The 20,592-nt window shown below is 35.8% G+C and overlaps 2 protein-coding genes across 4 annotated transcripts in view; one reads left to right on the forward strand and one right to left on the reverse strand.

Annotated features, from left to right (window-relative positions):
* Positions 1–1,296: 1,296 nt before the first annotated feature.
* Positions 1,297–17,672, reverse strand: LOC123702104 (charged multivesicular body protein 7). Its single transcript, XM_045649746.1, has 12 exons — positions 17,264–17,672; positions 15,750–15,969; positions 15,169–15,340; positions 14,279–14,445; positions 12,998–13,134; positions 12,283–12,370; positions 11,054–11,198; positions 8,910–9,041; positions 6,587–6,721; positions 3,930–4,065; positions 3,205–3,336; positions 1,297–1,655 (listed from the first exon to the last, which is right to left on the reverse strand). The coding sequence occupies exons 1-11, from the start codon at positions 17,530–17,532 to the stop codon at positions 3,207–3,209; spliced, it is 1,731 nt and encodes a 576-aa protein (XP_045505702.1). The 5' UTR covers positions 17,533–17,672; the 3' UTR covers positions 1,297–1,655; positions 3,205–3,206.
* Positions 17,673–18,041: 369 nt separating this feature from the next.
* The window catches only part of LOC123702105 (pantothenate kinase 3), a 30,455-nt gene continuing 27,904 nt past the window's right edge, over positions 18,042–20,592 (forward strand). The window contains exons 1-2 of one of the 3 annotated variants that reach the window (XM_045649748.1): positions 18,042–18,157; positions 20,260–20,349. The gene's annotated coding sequence lies outside the window, so the exon portion shown is untranslated. Of the gene's footprint in view, positions 18,158–18,478; positions 18,572–19,878; positions 19,897–20,259; positions 20,350–20,592 lie in introns of those variants that run through there. The other 2 variants (XM_045649749.1, XM_045649750.1) reach the window with 2 other exon arrangements.

Here is a 20,592-nt window from a genome sequence, read left to right on the forward strand (position 1 = left end):
CAAAAACTTGTTGTCTGGAAGAAATCGCTACTTAGCAATAAGACCGCCGTTCCCGGAAAGTAAAATTTTGTGGAGAAATTGGCCGTCTACAAAATGTCACTCTTAGAATCGAGACATCTCAGTAATGGTAACTTGTAGGAAAGTAATTATGAAGACCATTTTTGTGTTAATTTCAAGGTCTAAAACTTTGGTTTAAGGTTTTTTTTTTATAAAATTTACCATTTTCAAGAAAAATAAAAAAAATCTCAAATCTTTTAGACCTTCTGTAGCACACATAAGATCGATTGGATTTAAAATCTTTATTTGTCAGCGCTTTACAAGAATTAGGCTTTGGTATTATTGTTATTTCAAATGTCTAATTTGACCGTGTTATATACCCTAATTATTAATTTGAAGTATAAAAAACAATTCGTAGCACTTAATTATATTAATTATTAATAGGCACTTACAACTGGATTCCAGTACTTTTTTTTGTTCATTTTCAAATTTTTCCTTAGAAATAATATGATATTTTTTTCGCTAATGATCAAGTTTTAAGACAGAAAAATATTCTACATTTAAATTTAATTAACGCACTACGAGCAGAAGAGACTTGAGTTTTAGTGCATTTTTAGAGTTCCGTACCGAAACGGTAAAACGGGATCTCATAAACCATTATATTTTCAAAAACTACATATTTCCGTTGCTGCTATAGCAAATACTCAAAATAAAAATATATTAAGACACCCCAGAGTACGGAACCCTTCGTGCGCGAGTCCAACTCACACTTGGCCGATTTTTTATTTTTTCATTGATTTTTATATTTCATCATTATAAATGAAGCGTGTATATGGCCAGGTACTGTTAATTTTATAAAAAAAAATACAATAGATATTAATACATAATATATTGATAGTACTCGGAAGTAAAATATGCAATTTTCGAAATTTCATATTATGGTTAAAAGTCCGACATGAAAAAGCTTTTTTAATTAAATACAAAAACCATATAATTAATTATTTTTTTAACAAAAAGTAAAGACAATATAACATTGTGAGAAAAAAATATAGAAACAGGACCACATGGCAGGTATTCGGATAAAAAAAAGGATGTTTTGAAGTGAAACTTCTTTATCGAGGTTGGAAAAAAATTAAGTGTAACATTTTTTCGTTACGCGTGACATTTTTCCGTTACGCGCCATCTTTTTCTTATCCCTACCACGCATGATTCGACGTTTTTCTGTAAAGTTGCATATAGTAAATTATTTTTTGAAAAATAATTTACTATATGCAACTTTACAGAAAACTAGTACACGCACACATTTTTTTTTCTAACATTTATTTTACAAGTATTCCCATTCTATAAAATTTCATTGAAAATAAATCTTCTAGCAATATTATTATGATCTATTAAAATCAAGATCCTTTTGCTCGTAACGTACTTGTAAAACATACCTACTTTTATACAAATTTCATCCCCAAAGATACACGGTTAGTTGTACATTTTTTTCTGGATTTTTCCAATTTTTTTCTTCACCTATCTACAATTTAATCTATTTCTATTATTTTTTACGAACATATTTACAATATTTAACACTAATAATAATTATTGCTGTTCGACAAAATTATATGATTATAACTTGCGCAATCTCGCTATTTAGGACGTGAAGTTTTATCCTGGAACAAAACAAAAATAAATAATAAATATACAAAATAATCATAATAATTTCTTCTAAAATGAGACAAACTCGTTGTTTTACTATTATCTACTTCTCTCTCTTAACAAACACTCTTCCTGAATAAACTCCCCTCTCTTATCAAACTCTCCCTATCTCTACTTCTATCTGCCTAAATTCTCCTCCTATCTTCCTAAACTCTCCTTCCCTTACTTAAATCTATCTCTCTGTCTACCTATTTAATAACTATTCTGTCCTAGACCTCTGTAGTAGGTACTTGGATGCATATAGCCGCACATAGTGTGTAGCTCCGTTTTGTTTTTATTTTTTTTATGTATCGTTACTAAATACGCTTTGGTATAATTACTGTAAGTACAATTAATAATTTTATTTCAATAAACAAATATTTATAATTTCTCCTATCTTAACCCTTAATTACTCGCGTCTATATAGTTACACTTACGCTCGCGTGGGGTATATTTAACCCCAATTTTAAAGGTACAATAAAACATATTTTTAATGACATACTTTTATTTTTATTACAAAAATTAGAAAGAGACAACATTGTTCTAAATTATTTACTATCTTTAATCAATATAAATGTAATAAACTTTTAAAGATGAAACTTTAAATTTAGGAAGTTTTTAATCAATACATTTATCACATATCATAGTGGAATGGTCGTGACAAACTTGCTGGTGGCATTTTGCACACATAAATCTTATTTTTTTATCCTTTGACCTTGGACAGATATGGCACCTTTTATAAGTTGTCGATGGACCACCTCTGGAAGTGGGGCTAGGATCCTGAACTTGAGCATTTTTTAGCCGTTTTTGTATGGCCCTAGGCAGTGTGGTAAATATAACCATAGGCCATATTTTGTACGTATTTTGCCGACGTTATAGCTAACACACATTTGGTTGAGTTGTGGTCACTCTGGATCACGTCCTCGTCTACCTCATCTTCATCGAGACTATCTATGATGCTTTCTTCGTCGTCTTCCAAACGCTTAACAATCTGGTAGTCAGAAAGACGCTTAATTGCCATTTTAGATGTTCTAACCTAAAACAAATAAACAGAAAACAAAGATAAGTAAAAAACGAACTATTTAGTATATGTACTGCACATTATAAAATAAAAATACACATACTCACTCGTCCAAAAAAAGTTGCACGAATACTCGCGTGGGGCAATATATACCCCAGACGCGATCTCCTGACACAATCACACGACATGGAGCGGCGCTCGCGACTGATTCGCGGCGGGGAAGGTATTTAGGCAGCTACTAAGAACGGCACGCAGGTAGCTTTAAAAATGGCGGAGATACGACGCTTCAAATACGCCGTGGGGTCAGATATACCCCACGCGAGTAATTAAGGGTTAATAAACTCTCTCTCACCCATACTAAACTCTCTCTCCCACTAAACTCTCTCTCCCACTAAACTCTCTCCCCCACTAAACTCTCTCTCACACTAAACTCTCTCTCCCAATAAACTCTCTCTCCCACTAAACTCTCTCTCCCACTAAACTCTCTCTCCCACAAAACTCACCACTAGGAGCGGAATCCCCGCAGGTTGTGAAGTCTCTTCTCTATATCGTCGAGATCGTTGGCTTCACTCTTTTTACTCTGCCTCTCTCCGCCCGGCGCTACTACGAAACTCTCCGCTTTCGCTGTTTCAGGACTGGAAAAGGATGACATTATAAGAAAGAAATAATAATCCTACTAATATTATAAAGCTGAAGAGTTTGTTTGTTCGATCGCGCTCATATCAGGAACTACTGGTCCGATTTAAAATTATTTCGGTGTTGGATAGCACATTTCTCGAGAAAGGCTATAGGCTATAATATATCATCACGCTAAGACCAACAGGAGCGGAGCAATGCGGGTGCACAGTATGTAACAGTGCAGCACATGCTGAGCAGTGACCCTTTTTAGCACCACACTTATTAGAATTAAGTACTATTTTTTATTTCATTGTTGTTTTTGTTTTGTTTGTATATTTTTTAAGCTATTGCATAGCTTCTATCGCGGGCCTTGAGCGCGGGGACCGAATCAAGAAATTCCGTAACGAAAAAACCTCACGCTCCTCACTCCGACGGGCGGAGGTGTGGCTTGAAGGCATAGCATGCAATAGCTTTACCGCGGCAGTCCTCGAGTGCTACACGTCTTTTTTTAATTATTTTTCTTTTATTATGTGAGTAGTGTTAAATAAACTTTTCTTTCTTTCATTATAAACGGATTCCACTGTATGTGTGTATGTGTACAGCTACTCACCCGTCGTGCTGTCTGACAGCGGCTCGGTCAGCGCTGTTGAACAGCCACACGCCGGCCGCCGCGCGGTGGTCGCGCACTTGGAACTCGGCGCCGTAGTGCCGGGGGGGGGTCGTGAAGTCCACGTTTAGGGGTTGCCCTGGGGGGGGGGGAGTCATTTAAATTCATACCAATATTATAAAGCTAAAGAGTTTGTTTGTTTAAACGCGCTAATCTCGGGAACTACTGGTCCGATTTGAAAAATGTTTTCGGTGTTAGATAGCCCACTTATCGAGGTAGGCTATAGCGCGGTGTCACCCGCATTGCTCCACTCTTGTTGGTCCTAACGTGATGATATATAGCCTATAACCTTCCTCGATGAGTGGGCAATTTGACACGGAAAGAATTTTTCAAATCGGACTAGTAGTTCCCGAGATTAGCGCATTCACACAAACAAACAAACTCTTCAGCTTTATAATATCAGTATAGACAGGCTGATAACAATGATTTACGTTTTTAATTTTTGAATTTCTTTTACTATAGAATGGAGCTAGTCCTACTAATATTATAAATGCGAAAGTTTGTGAGGATGTGTGTGTGTTTGTTACTCTTTCACGAAAAAAATACTGAACCGATTACAATGAAATTTAGCACACATATAGAGGGTAACTTGGATTAACACATAGGATAGGTTTTATCCCGGAAATCCCACGGGAACGGGAACTATGCGGGTTTTTCTTTGAGAGCGCGGGCGGAAAGCTAGTCTACACTAATATTATAAAGAGGAAAACTTTGTTTGTTTGTTTGATTGTAATGAATAGGCTCATAAACTACTGGACCGATTTTGATGAAATTTGGCACAGACAATCTTTAGACCCTGAGAAAGATCATAGGCTAAGGCCCAGTTTCACCAAGCTCTGTTAGTTAGTTTAACACGCTGTTAACTCTTTTAACGGGACATCAATGTAAGGGAGTGTCCCACCATGACCTAATCGAGGTTTAGTTTCCTTAACACGGCATCATATTTAATTACTGGCATAGAGGCTCTTTAAATTTTTAACAAGCGATTAGAAAAAATGATTTGATGTTTTCTTGCTGTCAAGATGGACTCTGCATACTATTTTATTTTTGAAAATGAAGATGTGCTGGATGATTTGTATAATTTGGATTATATAGTGCGAACGCGACGGCCCAGAATTTATAAAGACGTCGTCATTGTTTCGTAGAATATGATGATGTTGATTTTAGTACAAGATTTCGTTTATCAAAACAATCGGTTTTGGAAGTATTGCAATTAATTGAAGATAAACTCGAATAACCGTCGGATCTGTAAGTATAACTATCTCGTGAGGTAATATTTATATTTATGTGCATAAAAGGTTCCTTCCTACATACTGTATTATTTTCAATTAAACCATAATAATCCTGTGAGTCATGTCAAATCTAGTATTGAATACCAATATAGGTACTTAAAATTTAAACTTCACCACTACTCAGGTAAGGCTCAGGCCTCCTCATGATTATGAAATGTATTTATCTTAATTTTAAATTCTGTTTTAGGAATCAATCAGTTTCACTTACAGACCAACTGCTTATTGTAGTGCAGTGCAGTGTCGTAGTGATGGCTCAGTGGTGAAAAACATTGTGAGGAAACCTTTAACCGACATATCATAAGATAGCGTGGTGGATAATGACCTGATCCCTTACCGTGTTTTAGTTTAAGTTAGCACTACCAATCCCATGTCCCAGCAGTGAGAACGTATATGGGCTGACGATGATGATGATCCTAATTTAATTTAAATGTGACATTGTTATAGAAATATGTTATTTTTCATGTTACCTAAATAAATAAATAAAACTTGTGTTTTTATAAAACATTTTTATTGTACCCTTAGATTGTACCTATTAACATCATTCAATAAATTGGTTATAACAACTAGATACTAGGTTATTACGAACAAGAATTTACTATTAATTTACTGCTTTCTTTTATCTTTGTCTCTATTTTTCTTGTTAATTGCTCTTCTAGTATGAGATCTCTCCACTTTCCTTCGGACTCCGAATTTTTTTTCGTAATTTCAACCAGATCCAGTTTACCTTCTACCAAGTGATATTGAACCGCGATTTTTCTTTAACATTATTATAATAATTATTCAACTCGAATTAATAAAATTAAAATAACACAAGAAAAATCACAACAATCAAAAATCAAAAAATAAAACAATCTCCAAATAACATCAAACATTAATTGTAACCATGGTAACGACCAAATCGTTTGACATATAAACCAGGAAACGTAAAAGTTACTACATGATTATTAAATTTTATACTGTATTAGAACATCTCAATTTAGTCGAATTACCAAACATGACAGTTATTATACAACTAGAACAAATAGCCCTAATGTGCGAAACTATGGCATTGTCAACTATGACATTTTGTTTCGGGCGGTTTAAAATACGAATGAATGATTCGTGAGTCGCTCAGTTAAAGGCCGATTTGATAATCGGCTCTTAGATTTCCTTCTTGGGACCTGAAGAGTTGACAACGATGTTAAAATACATGTTTATTTTGAAGCTCGATTAATAAATCTCTGATTTAGAAAATATTGGTGAAATCGGGTCTATATGTACCACGGGCGAAGCCGGGGCGGACCGCTAGTTATTTATATTATTACACACCGGGATGCAGTCTCTCGTCCTGTCGCAGCTCGCCATACCCGCGGTCGCTTGATTCACTCTCCCACTCGCCCTGCGCTGAGCTCCACGGTTCCGTTTGTGATTTAGGGCTCCGCTTGGGACTCACTTTTAGGGCTTCTGCAAAATAGACATGTAACTTCATATTAATTCTATAGCATAAATAAATTTTTAAAGAAAAATCCTTTTACCATAGTGCGTAGCGCTCAAAAGTGTCGTAAGGATTTGCATTTATAAGATAAAATAAATCAATCACGAGGCGGGATTCGAACCCGCGCCTTTCACGAGTGACCGAGAGGTCGGACGTCAAAGTCAAAGGTGCGAACTGAAATCCTGCCTTGTAATTTTTTTTTGTATTCTTTACAAATTTATAAACACGTAACGTCGTAATTGTCGTCGTTGTACAAACGGGCATCTTTGCAATAGTTTATATGAAACTAGCTTCCGCCCGCGACTCCGTCCGCGCGGAAAAATTAAGAAAAATTAAGATTTATTTTTTTTCTACGTATTTCTCCGGAATAAAAAGTATGCTATTTTATGCCCAGGATAATAAGGTATAATTATACCAAGTTTCATCGAAATCGAACCGTTAGTTTTTACGTGATGCCTTCACATACAGACAGACAGACAGACAAAAATTTATTTAATCACATATTTGGGTTTGGTGTCGATCCAGTAACACCCCCTGGTATTTATTTTTTCAATATTTTCAATGTACAGAATTGACCCTTCTACAGATTTATTATATGTATAGACTAGATTTCCGCCCGAGGCTTCGCCCGCGTTTGCAAAGGAAAACCCGCATAGTTCTCGTTCCCGTGGGATTTCCGGGATAAAACTATCCTATGTGTTAATCCAAGTTACCCTCTATATGACGTGTGCTAAATTTCATTGTAATCGGTTCAGTAGTTTTTACGTGAAAGAGTAACAAACATCCATACATCCATACTTACAAACTTTCGCCTTTATAATATATAATAACTAGCTTCCGCCCGCGTTGTGTTTTGATAAAAGGTAGCTTATGTTCTTTCTCAGGGTCTAAATTGTCTGTGCCGAATTTCACCAAAATCGGTTGAGAGGTTTAACAGCCCGTTCACACATGGGAGTCCGTTTTACTTGAACGTTTTAAACGGATACGTCATAAATTTATGCTCTGTTCACACATAGGCACCGTATAACGTTCAACGGATCCGTCATTACTGGATAGGATGTGTGAACAGAAATCTCTCGCAGTATACCGCCGTTATTCTATAAATCAATGATTATAATAATTATTACACACAATGCACGCACGCGTTCTCTTTGAATGTACAATAGAAAATGCGAGTCAAAGCCTGTCGCATCACTCCCCCTTCTGTACCCCACACGCACCGCTCTTCACGCACACAGGACCTATCCGTTAAAATTCTACGTATCCGTATATTTTTACTGTTCCGTCGTCCAGTATTCGATGACAAAACGGAATGTAATTTTTTTACGGAACGATTTTTTTTACTGTATACAGTATACTGTGCCATGTGTGAAGTCGCTCATACAATTACATACGCCATCGACGAAAAAAAAACGTACACGATAAAACGGAACAGTAAAACGGAGACATGTGTGAACGGGCTGTAAGTGGGAAAGCGTAACAGACAGACAGACAGAGTTAATTTCGCATTTATAATATTAGTAGGGATAGCTGACGCAACGAACGTCGTCCTTTCATCCCAAGTACATTGAACATGGTGCTTTTCCACCAATAATGTGCGAAGATATGTAGTGAGGAATGTATTTGTAAAGAACCAATCATATCGCTTCATTTAATTTGAAGTTTGAAGAGCATTTGAAGCGATAAAATTTGTTATTTACAAATATGGAAAATATAAATAAGGAATGTGTTCCTTCAGTTCCTTGCAACACATTATTGGTTGAAAAGCACCCTAAATATATTGACGATTCAAAAGCGAAAACACAAGTAGTAGAAGTAGTAGTTAGAGTAGCTTATTTTTTAGTAAAGTGTAAGTTTGAGTGTCAATTTGAGTTAGAGTGCGTAATAATGAATTTGAGTGTGGGATTGTATCGCTCTAAAGCAAAAGCGCTAGTAAAAAAGGCGTAAATCTAAAAAAAGGAGGAAGTTATCAATTCGGCCGGTAGCACATCTAAATAATATGTAGTAATTAATGATATCAAATCATTTTTATTTTTTACTTTTGCGTTTTTGAAGTCGGTTTTTAACGCAGTTATTTTTATTTTTTGGTTAGTTTAAGTTTGAGTTCGAATATAATCTTGAGTGTGACTTTGAATTTGAGTTCCAACTCAAACTCACCTGCCATTCCCCTCCCAGTGTCCTCCCCGAGCCGGTCGAGGTCTGCCAACATCCTCTCCTCGCCGTCGAACACGAACTCCCTTTCGGACTCCTTGCGCGGGGTCCGTGTGGGGGGAGATGGGAGTTTCACATCTGTTACAACAATTAATATATCAATTAAAAATAATGGATTTAAAATTTATTCATCTTATTATTTACTAGCGGTCCGCCCCGGCTTCGCCCGTGGTACATATTTCGCAATAAAAGGTAGCCTATGTCCTTTCTCGGGTATCAAAATATCTCCATACCAAATTTCATGCAAATTGGTTCAGTAGTTTAGGCGTGATTGAGTAACAGACAGACAGACAGACAGAGTTACTTTCGCATTTATAATATTAGTATGGATTCTGACATTTCTAATGCTTTAAAGTAAATGTCAATGCCTCCGGTTTGAACCGTAACAACTTTCATTATTACATCACTACATAATATAAAACAAAGTCGCTTTCTCTGTCCCTATGTCCATATCTGCTTATACATGTATGCTTAAATCTTAACTACGCAACGGATTTTGATGCGGTTCTTTTTAATATATAGATTGATTCAAGAATTAGGTTTTAGTATATAATTTATTAGGTTTTAGACAAAGCGGGCGAAGTCGCGGGAGGAAAGCTAGTTAGAACTTATATATTTTTTATAAACAACTAGACTCATAACAAATCTCGCCTATTTAAAACACGACAACAATTAATCTTGTACCTTCTCGGGAAGCGCGTTCCATTTTATCAATAAAACCAATAAAAAATAATTCGTTGACTGTAAAGTCGGTTTACTGATGATAGTTGAACGTGACAACGTCCGATTGTGCTTCTTTGTCGCTCGTTCCGCGCTCTCGCTTACACTTCAAGCCTTACGGAACGCCTCAGAGCGAGGTAACGCCGCATGAGTCATGTTTTTTCGTGCGTGCAGCCGGCTCTATCGAATTATAAGACGTTATCACGTCAATAAAAGAAACACCTTATATAAGGATTTTAATTTTTATTGGAACGAAATTCCTTATCGCGTATTGCGAAAGAGGGCTAGACGGAAAAGATCAAAATGTTGTAACGACACTTTTTGCTATAGTTGTAAGCCGTGCGGGGTGCGCGTGTTTCTCTGTCATAGAAGATTTTTTTCTTATTAACCGACTTCAAAAAAAAGGAGGAGGTTATCAATTCGGCTGGTATATTTTTTTTTTTATGTATGTACACCGATTACTCCGAGGTTTCTGAACCGATTTACGTGATTCTTTTTTTGTTCGATGCGGGATGGTGTCGAATTGGTCCCATAAAAATTTTATTCGGATAGGCCCAGTAGTTTTTATTTTATGAGCATTTTTGTTTGTAGGTATTTGTAAATTTTGCAAGTGCAAGTTTGAAGTCGGTTGTTTTTAACGCAGTTATCACTTGTTTTGAAGTGAAACTTCTTTAGGCGCGTTGAGAGTAAAATTACAAGGTCACGTCATGGAGTGAAACGACGATTTTGGTATTTTTGAATATTATATTTGATATTTTTGGTTTTATGGCATTGAAATGCTTGATGATAAATATAAATTTATATAGAACTAGCTGTGCCGCGCGGTTTCACCCGCGTGTCTCCGCTCCTGTTGGTCTTAGCGTGATAATATATAGCCTATATTACTCGTGCATAATGTAGCTTTCGAATGGTGAAAGAATTTTTAAAATCAGTCCAGTAGTTTATGAGCCTATTCATTACAATCAAACAAAGAAACAAACAAAGTTGTCCTCTTTATAATATTAGTGTAGAAGTGTAGATAGCAAAAAAAAATCGATCACGAGTCGGGACTCGAACCCGCATCCTTCCACGCCAATCCAGGACGGATGCTTGACCAACTCAGCCACCCGTATATAAATTTATATCTTTGAATATTGCCAAAGATGTTTCACTTCTGACACTCTTTTATTATAATAACACTAGCTTACCACCCGCGGCTTCGCCCACTTTGTCTAAAACCTAATAAATTATATACTAAAACCTTCCTCTTGAATCACTCTATCTATTAAAAATAACTGCATCAAAATCCGTTGCGTAGTTTTAAAGATAAGCATACAAAGGGACATAGGGACAGATAAAGCGACTTTGTTTTATACTATGTAGTGATTTACCTTCATTCCCAGTCTGTTTCTGCGGTGTACCCCCACCACCTGTTCCTGACATCAACTCGTTGAGCTCTTGTTCCAACTCGGCTATATCCACGTCATCTATCGTTCCACCTAACGCCTTTTCGACCTCGTTGTATGTGTCCATCACCTGGGAATTAGATTTAATCCATACTAATATTATAAATGCGAAAGTAACGCTGTCTGTCTGTCTGTTACTCAATCACGCCTTAACTACTGAACCATTTTGCATGAAATTTGGTATAGAGATATTTTGATACCCGAGAAAGGACATAGGATAGGTTTTATCCCGGAAATCCTACGGGAACGGGTTTTTCTTTGAAAACGCGGGCGAAGCCGCGGGCGGAAAGCTAGTTTGATATAAAACGACTAATAATGCGAAGCATTAGAGAGTGTTCTACGATCGAAACTTTTGTTTTGCCTTGGTTCCGCCACTATTTGATTAATTACACGATTGGATTACCACGTAATATCCTTAATCTGCACATCATTTTATAGATTACTAGCTGTTCCCCGCGGTTTCACCCGCATTGCTCCGCTCCTGTTGATCTTAGCGTGATATTATAGCCTTCCTCGATATATGGGATGGGCTATCTAACACCAAAAAAATCCCACGGGAACAGGAACTATGCTGGTTTTTCTTTGACTGCGCGGGCGAAGACGCGGGCGGAAACCTAGTATTGTAATATATTGTACCGTATTGATAACAGCTCATAAATAATAAATACCTTAACTGTTAAAAAGTTACATTCACCCACAGATGCGTTGGTCATAGATGGTACATCACTATTCAAACGCTTCTTATATGTATCAGTTATCTATAGAACATTGCTTAAATTGACTGTATTGTATTATATCGACTGGCCGGTTGGCTTGGTTGGTTGTGACCCTGACTTCCAAGCCAGAGGTCGTGGGTTCGATTCCCAGCCGGGGCAAATATTCGTGTGATGAACATAGATGTTTGCTCTGTGTCTGGGTGTTAATTATCTATACAAGTATTTATTTAAAATTATAAATGTATGTTTATCAGCCATCTGGTTTCCATAACACAAGCGAAAGCTTAGTATGGGATCAGATTGTGCCGAGTGTGAAAATTGTCCCGAAATATTTATTTATTTATATTGTATTGTACTGAATTGTATTGTATTGTATTGTACTGCATTGTATTGTATTGTATTGCACTGCATTGTATTGTATTGTATTGTAATGCTCACCTCCTTCAGATCATCCATAGTGTCGTGCACGAGGTCCTCCTCCAAGCCCGCGCCTTTCATTGTACTCTTCATTGCTTGAGCGCTTGTCCTGAAATAATTTCATTGCTAGATTAATATTTTAAAGTTTTTTAACAAATACAGTGGTTAATTACAAATATTTTATTGGCGTTGCGATGCGGGGGCTATACTGAAAAAATTTAGACGAAAAGTTTGACACTCTTTGCTGTAGTTGTAAGCTATAGCTGTGTGTGTTTCTCTGTCTGTCTCTCTGAAACTTAAAAGTTCCTTTCAATCATGAAATCATAATTTCGTTTCAATAATTAAAAAAAAAAATCATTTATTGATCAATTTGTGGGTTAGGTACAAACATGTCACATTTGGACCCCAAACTAGGTCAGCCTGTATTTTGTGGTCCACCTTCTTTAATGACACAAAAATAACAGAACTATAACATAATATTGACTTAAATAATGATTTTAAAGGTAAATTAGCTATCACTACATAGTATAAAACAAAGTCGCTTTCTCTGTCCCTATATCCCTTTGTATGCTTAAATCTTTAAAACTACGCAACGGATTTTGATGCGGTTTTTTTAATAGATGGAGCGATTCAAGAGGAAGGTTTTAGTATATAATTTATTAGGTTTTAGACAAAGCGGGCGAAGCCGCGGGCTGTAAGCTAGTAATTTATAAATATTATCTGTAAAGGCGCTCACCGGTAAGTATCAACAACAGCGCTGTTAACCTCCGAGTCGCGCGCCTGCTGCAGCAGCTGGCGAACGTTCTCCAGCGCTGACTCGCAGCGCTGTAAACGCAGTTGGACCTTGTGCTTGCGACGGAGATGGTTCTTGGCCTGAGGGTGAAATATAAATAAAAATAAAAAAAATGTGTGCGTGTACTAGTGTACACACGTAAGAAGTGAAACTTCTTGATGACCTTATTTTTCAAAAAATAATTTACTATATGCAACTTTACAGAAATACGTCGAATCACGCGTGGTAGGGATAGGAAAAAGATGGCGCGTAACGGAAAAATGTTACACTCAATTTTTTTCCAACCCCGATAAAGAAGTTTCACTTCAATAATTAATATACTTTACACGCTTAAATCACTCTTAAACCATTCTAATTATTGTAACGACACCAATATGATAAGTGTTCAAAGTTAGTGTTTAAAACACTTTATTTGTATGCAAACAACATTTTTGTATTTAGAAAAACGGGGCGACTCCCCGTGAACACTCTCATTGCTAAGTGTACGAAACGTCGGTATAATAATACATATCTATACTAATATTATAAAGCTGAAGAGTTTGTTTGTTTGAACGCGCTTATCTCGGGAACTACTGGGCCGATTTGTAAAATTCTTTCAGTGTTAGATAGCTCATTTATCGAGGAACGCTATAGGCTATATATCATCCCGCTACGACCAACAGGAGTGGAGCCACGGGGGTGAAACCGCACGGAGCAGCTAGTAATGAATAAATAGCGTTTAAATTCCGTTAAAATCTTTAATTTCTAAATGTATAATACTCGCGTAAAATCAAACACTAGAAAAAACAACATTTTTGTAAATATATTTTGTCCCGAGTGTATGTTCGTCACTGAACTGATATACTTGCATTTACCACCAGTACTCAATTTTGAATCATGATTAACAATTCGAAACTACTGAAGTTAACTAGTGTACTTGCGTCTGTGCTCAGTCTCCTCTCAGTTGATATCCACTCTCTTGTTTGGTTTCCGTTAATCCATACTTACTAATATTATAAATGCGAAAGTAACTCTGTCTGTCTGTCTGTTACTCAATCACGCCCAAACTTCTGAACCAATTTGCATGAAATTTGGTATGGAGAAATGTTGATACCCGAGAAATGACATAGACTGACATGTCGCCCAAAATATTAATTATCTGTGGTATATTTTTATTCCTGGCAACATTGAATTTGATTCGAACAGGAATCTTGTATAATGTATATATTACAATACGATACTCACAGCGAGCTTATTCCCCAGCTTGAGGGCGGCTCTCACATCGTTGTCAGTCGTCTCCACTTCCCGGGCTAGTCTACTTGCGTCTGTGTCCAGTCTCCTCTCAGCGGAGACGAGCTTCACGAGCGCGTGGTCCATTTCCGTGATCGGATCCGCTTTTTTGTTTGGTTCCGCTGGAAAATTGAGGGTGTTTTGTTATTTGTTGTTTGAGATATGTAGTCACATATAAGCTTGTCAAATATAGAAGGTAAAAAAATTGTGACTGTCTAATATGAAACAATTTCGTAAAAACGTAGGCTGCGTTCTATTATTACAATATTGTAATCATTAAAACAAGGTTTCATATTGGTTGAGATGGTTGTATAATTATCTCAATAGATGGCGCGGGGTGCTCTTAGACACACAACACGGCGGTGTTGTGTGTCTAAGAGCACCCCGCGCCGTGATCACGCGTTATCGATTTTTTTCTGTTCTTTAAAAATTTATATTCATACATTATAAAAACTAAATCTATACTAATATTATAAAGCTGAAGAGTTTGTTTATTTGTTTGTTTGAACACGCTAATCTCAGGAACTATCTCTGGTCCGATTTGAAAAATTGTTTCGGTGATCACGCGTTATCGATTTTTTTCTGTTCTTTAAAAATTTATATTCATACATTATAAAAACTAAATCTATACTAATATTATAAAGCTGAAGAGTTTGTTTATTTGTTTGTTTGAACACGCTAATCTCAGGAACTATCTCTGGTCCGATTTGAAAAATTGTTTCGGTGTTAGATAGCCCGTTTATCGAGGAAGGCTATAGGCTATATATCATCGCGCTAAAACCAACAGGAGCGTAGCAATGCGGGTGAAATCGCGGAGCACAGCTAGTATCGAATATAGAACATACCCAATTTAACAACATCATCCTGTTTGACAGCGGCCCCCTGAGCCACCAGATAACCCAGCAGTATCTCAAAGGTCTCTCTATTTGTGTGCCCGGAGGCTCTCATCAGATCGTCGATGGTGCCCACGCGTTCTGCGCCGGGAGGGAAGTTGTTGAGGAGGTGGGTCGCTTGCTCCTGGGAAATATACATAGAGAATAATTAGATAAAAATTATTTTATTTAGCACAGTTATTAGCGGCAAGAGCTTTAGATGTGTGTTTGGAAATGATAAAATTAATTTTATTTAGGATTTATATAACAGATTTCGTATGTTTTGTTTTGCTTAGTTATCATTGTAAATTAAAATTCATGTTTATAAATATAATTTTATTAACAGGTGGCTGAATTAGTCAAGTGTCCGCCCCATATTGGCATGAAGGACGCGGTTTCGAATCCCGCCTCGTGATCAAATTTTGTTCTATTCTTTATAAATTTATATTTATAAAGTATTTGAATGCCATAAACCAAAAAATATCAAATTCAGTATACAATAATGTTTAACTGGGCCTCAGACATGAGATGGGGTACAATAATGTAACCTATACCTTAACAGCACTCTCCACAACAAACCGCTGCGTCGCATCTATATTCGACTTTGGCAGGCCGTCATTATCGACTGCCTGCCTCGCTGGCAGCAGTGACGTCACAGCTGTGAGGGCGATCGCCGCCGGTTTGAACGCAAGCTTGGCGCCCCACCACATCCAGCCTTCTGGGCCGTTGTGGAGGATCTGCTGGTACTTGGAAATGGGGCAGAGGTCGCCGTTCCTGAAATTGATAATTAACATTATAACTTTTTAAGCTATTGCATAGCTTTTATTGCGGGCCTTGAGCGCAGGGACCGAATCGAGAAATTCCGTAACGAAAAAACCTCACGCTCCTCACTCCAACGGGCAGAGGTGTGGCTTGAATGCATAGCAGCTTTACCGCGGCAGTCCCTGAGTGCCACACGTCGTTTTTTGTTTAATTTTTAAAAGAATAGACAAAATTCGATAAGGTGGGATTCAAACTCGAGTACATTTTTTTGATAAATGTTGCAGACAAAGTTTATCAAAATAATATACTAAGTATTGAAACGATCAACAGAAAATTCCGCGATGGCACACCCCGGACACTCCATACAAAATTATAGTTTTGACAGTCACACGGTAGAGACTGCAAATGTGTGTGTAAACTCTTTATGGTTGGCACATTTGTGACTAGCGTAAAAAAAAATTCGCGTTTTTCTGATGAAATACATCCGTAAACAGCACAATATCTAACCATTTTCTACGAAAAACGATAATCACAAATCCAAAATAATAAAATTGCTTTAAGTCAATTTGATTAATGTTGTCAATCTTCGTTGCGTTTCGTCTAAAGACGTCGTTGGTATCGTCCTTGCGGGGAAATGGGTACCATAACATGTCTGATCGTGCGGGGTGAGGTAAGTGTTTAATTTTGGCGGGAGGCGGAGAGTGTCCGTTCTGTAGCGTTTAGCTACTATTATGTATTCTGTGGCGATGGTATAATATTTTATCTCATAGGGATATCCCACAATAACATATTTTGTCATTTACTTTTAATGATAAATAATGGCTAATTTTTTTTAAGCCATTTTAACCAATATCACATTAATTGTTATCCAATTAAATATACATTGTTGATTTCATATAGATGGGACCTATGCGCTACGCTATCATAGAAGGAACATATTGAAGTGCACGTAATCGACTAAATAGTGGATCTTTATCACCTTGATTCAAGAATTGCCTATAGAAGACTGTTAGATTTGTTTGGGATACAAATTGATTGTATGCACACCTCCATCAACTAAATAGTTTAGACATAAATATCAAAATTACCAAATATGAATAGTAATTTGTTGTTGTAGTGTGCATTTCAACATTCATATTATGTATTCAAATTATAAAAATTATTAAGATCTCATTAGTGAGTAAGAGTAAGACAAAGAACTACAAAGGAAACTATCATTATTAAAATTAAGAAAGAAATAATTTAACTTTGAAGTGAATATTAAATAATGATTAATCTAATACTAATATAATGCAAATATATTCACCTATACATTTCCTCCACTACAATATCAATGCATGCCGCAGTGCGGCCTTTACGCTGGAACGTGAATTTTAAATCCGACGCAGATATAATGGGATCGTTCTTATATTTACACCACTGCCTCGCTATATCAGACCAGAACTTCATCTTCATATCCCAAGATTCGGGATTCGCAGACTTTAATCGGAAGGGTGCAAAAAGGGCATTCATTCGCACATCGTCCGACCAACACTGTGGAAGTTTATCTTCAGGGATTCCACTATTCAGACCCATGTTAAGTTTTTTTGACTTCTCAATAAAAATCTTTTAATCGAGGTCTACGATACAACAATATAAAAATATTTGTAATAAAACGCACGACTCTTGAGTTATTGCAAAATGCAAAGTGAAATATTTAATATTTTGACAATTTTCCAACGACAATTCTGGCAAATGACAACAAAAAAGATTGACATTTGATGTTAATTGACAATATTTTTATTTTCTAATATAATATTTTTCATTGTTTTAATACAAGGAATTTGATTGTATTCCACTTTAGTTTTCATTCCAGACTCCAGTTGATTTCAGTATTTCAATAAGAAGGAAACTATTTCACAAATATAATACGGTTCTACGTATCCCTTATTAGAAGTTTTCTTACTTTAAAAGTTAATAATTGGAAAAGTATATATAAATCACTTAAATTAAATCTACAATAAATGACTAAATTACTTGCTCTATGCAATAAACAGGAAACAGCATTAGTTTGACATTTGAAGAAAAATAAATCTAGTCTATGATCGAACGGTTCGTCAATCGGGTTGGTCTTATTATTTTCGTAATTTGTGTAATTATTTTTGTTTAATCCTCCCGTTTTATGCGTAAATTTGAATCGGGAATTCTTTCCGTTTATGAGGTAAGTGTCTATCTTCCTTTATATTACGTTAATATACCCAATATATTCATATTCATGATTCTATCTAGATTCCAAGTAGCGGTATACTCCACGAAGGAATTGTGCAATTACGGTTTTGTAAATATCTTTTATCAGATAATATCTTGACTTCGTACATGTGTAGATGGATAGGTCTAATAACGTTATCAAGTGTGTTTCATTGTGAGTTTTAAAAGTTGAAATTTGATAAATAAATATAAATTTTAAGTTTTTTGCTAATGCTTGCGTAAATTTACTTATATTAGTGTTAGCAGGTAACAGGTGTTTATATAAAAACCGGTTATCGTCGAGTCGGACCACTTGTCTCAAAACAAACAGTTATTTTAGCAAAGTGTGTTAGGAGTTTTTGCTAAGGAAAATAATAATTTTCTAAAGGTTAGTTTTCGCTTAATATAGAATTGCCATGGTTTATTTCTAAATTTTCATGGTCTCTATGGCCATGGTATAGTTAGGAATAGTACATAAGTGTAGGACTATTAAAACAATAATTTCTTTATCCAGTGATAACTTTCTAAAAGGGAAATAAGCTCTAAAGAAATAATAAGTAATAACACTTTGAAACTAATCATTCGGTTTAAAACTAATTAATATTTTATTGTATTTAATGATTTGTGTATTCATATAACAAGCCTTTTTTTAACTTTAAACTGTTTGAAACACTGTGATAAGTAAATAATATCTCTAATCCGTTGAAAAACTTATTACTCACATTAGTTAAAGTTATGTAACATTATTCTATTTTAATTGAACAATAAGAATAAAATATTAAACCTGATTTTAATAGTATTTTCTAGGGTTTGATTTACATTTAGAAATTAAAGTCTTTTTCACAGATTTTAATGTGATTTTAATAACTTATTTTCTTCCACATCCAGTACATAAAATGTAATACACAAGTCCTACATACATATTCTTAATTGAAGAAAGCAGATATAAAGTAAAGTTTTAATATGTCCATGTATAGACTCTATAGTATACTAGCTGCTCCGCGCGGTTTCACCCCCGTGGCTCCACTCCTGTTGGTCGTAGTGTGATGATATATGTATACCCTATAGCCTTGATAAATGAGCTATCTAACACCGTAAGATTTTTTCAAATCGGACCAGTAGTTAGAGATTAGCGCGTTCAAACAAACAAACTCTTCAGCTTTGTAATATTAGTATAGATAAGTATGACGCGCTAATCTCAGGAACTACTGATCCGATATGAAAAATTCTGTCATTGTTAGATAGCCCAGTTATTGAGCAAGACTTTTGATTATATTTCATCACGCTAAGATCAACAGGAGCAGCGCAATGCAGGTAAAACCACGGGGCACAGCTAGTAAAGTATTGTTCCCAAAACTCTATTCACATATTATAACTATTCAAATAATATATTCTTTCTATTATTATGTCTCAATAGTTAAGCAAACATCCTACGTCATAATATCTGTGATCTGTATTGTTATCATTGTCCCCTATAGAGGTGGTTAGCTATTTGTGGCCTGTTATCTGATTGGCGTTTATCAGTTCATCGGGGTGTCAGTCGAGTTTAAATTGTTTACGTCAATCTGTGCTGATAGATATTATAATACATAGTATGTAAAGTGGTGGTTTTAAAATATATTATTTGTTAGTGATTTTAAGTATTTTGATTAGAGGTTGTTATGTAGACTTATATTATAAAATATTGTTCGATGTATTTTGTGATTTATTTAGGTACGTAATTATTTACTTTACCATTAACCCCTCAGCCCCCGGAATCACAGACACAATAGAAAATCGATTGTGTTGCGGTCTCATTTGGCCGCTCGGTGGTCGGGTTAAAGAAAAAGCTATTAAATATTCTAGTTTGATTCTAAAGGATTCAGTTTTTTTATAAATAAACTGCATATTGGTATTTTTTTATCAATAAACTACCTACATATTGGTTTTGTCGTAAAGTTATGTTCAATTATATAATGTTGTATAATATTTGTACTGAGTAGCATTTTAGATAATGTTTTGTTTGGATTATTTTTTCATACTTATAAAGTTAACAGAGGATGATCAATAAGATAACGAATCATATGTAATTTTCAGAAAGTATGGCGAGACGGTGACGTACAGTGGTGTTAAGCTTGCGATTGATTGTCCTACTGTTATACCCAACACACTCAGATATGGTATTAGGTGAGTACTATTTTTAAGCTATTGCATAGCTTCTATCGCGGGCCTTGAGCGCGGGGACCGAATCAAGAAATTCCGTAACGAAAAAACCTCACGCTCCCCACTCCGACGGGCTCGGAGGTGTGGCTTGAAGGCATGCTATGCAGTCCCCGAGTACCACACGTCTTTTTTTTTAATAATTAAGATAGAAAAATAATGAGGTAAACTTAATCAGAAATTTTTGTGAAGAAACTTAAGATTTTGCAT

The sequence above is a fragment of the Colias croceus genome, chromosome 23 (genome assembly GCF_905220415.1).
Source record: "Colias croceus chromosome 23, ilColCroc2.1".
Lineage (NCBI taxonomy): Eukaryota > Metazoa > Arthropoda > Insecta > Lepidoptera > Pieridae > Colias > Colias croceus.

Bases quoted from the DNA above. Each gene is read 5' to 3' on its own strand.
- LOC123702104 (XM_045649746.1), bottom strand. From the start codon at position 17,532: ATGGGTCTGAATAGTGGAATCCCTGAAGATAAACTTCCACAGTGTTGG. The intron at 14,446-15,168 runs GTATGTTCTATA...TCAATTTTCCAG, and splicing joins GGATGATGTTGTTAAATTGG to CGGAACCAAACAAAAAAGCG. The intron at 11,199-12,282 runs GTGAGCATTACA...TCTAATTCCCAG, and splicing joins CTATGGATGATCTGAAGGAG to GTGATGGACACATACAACGA.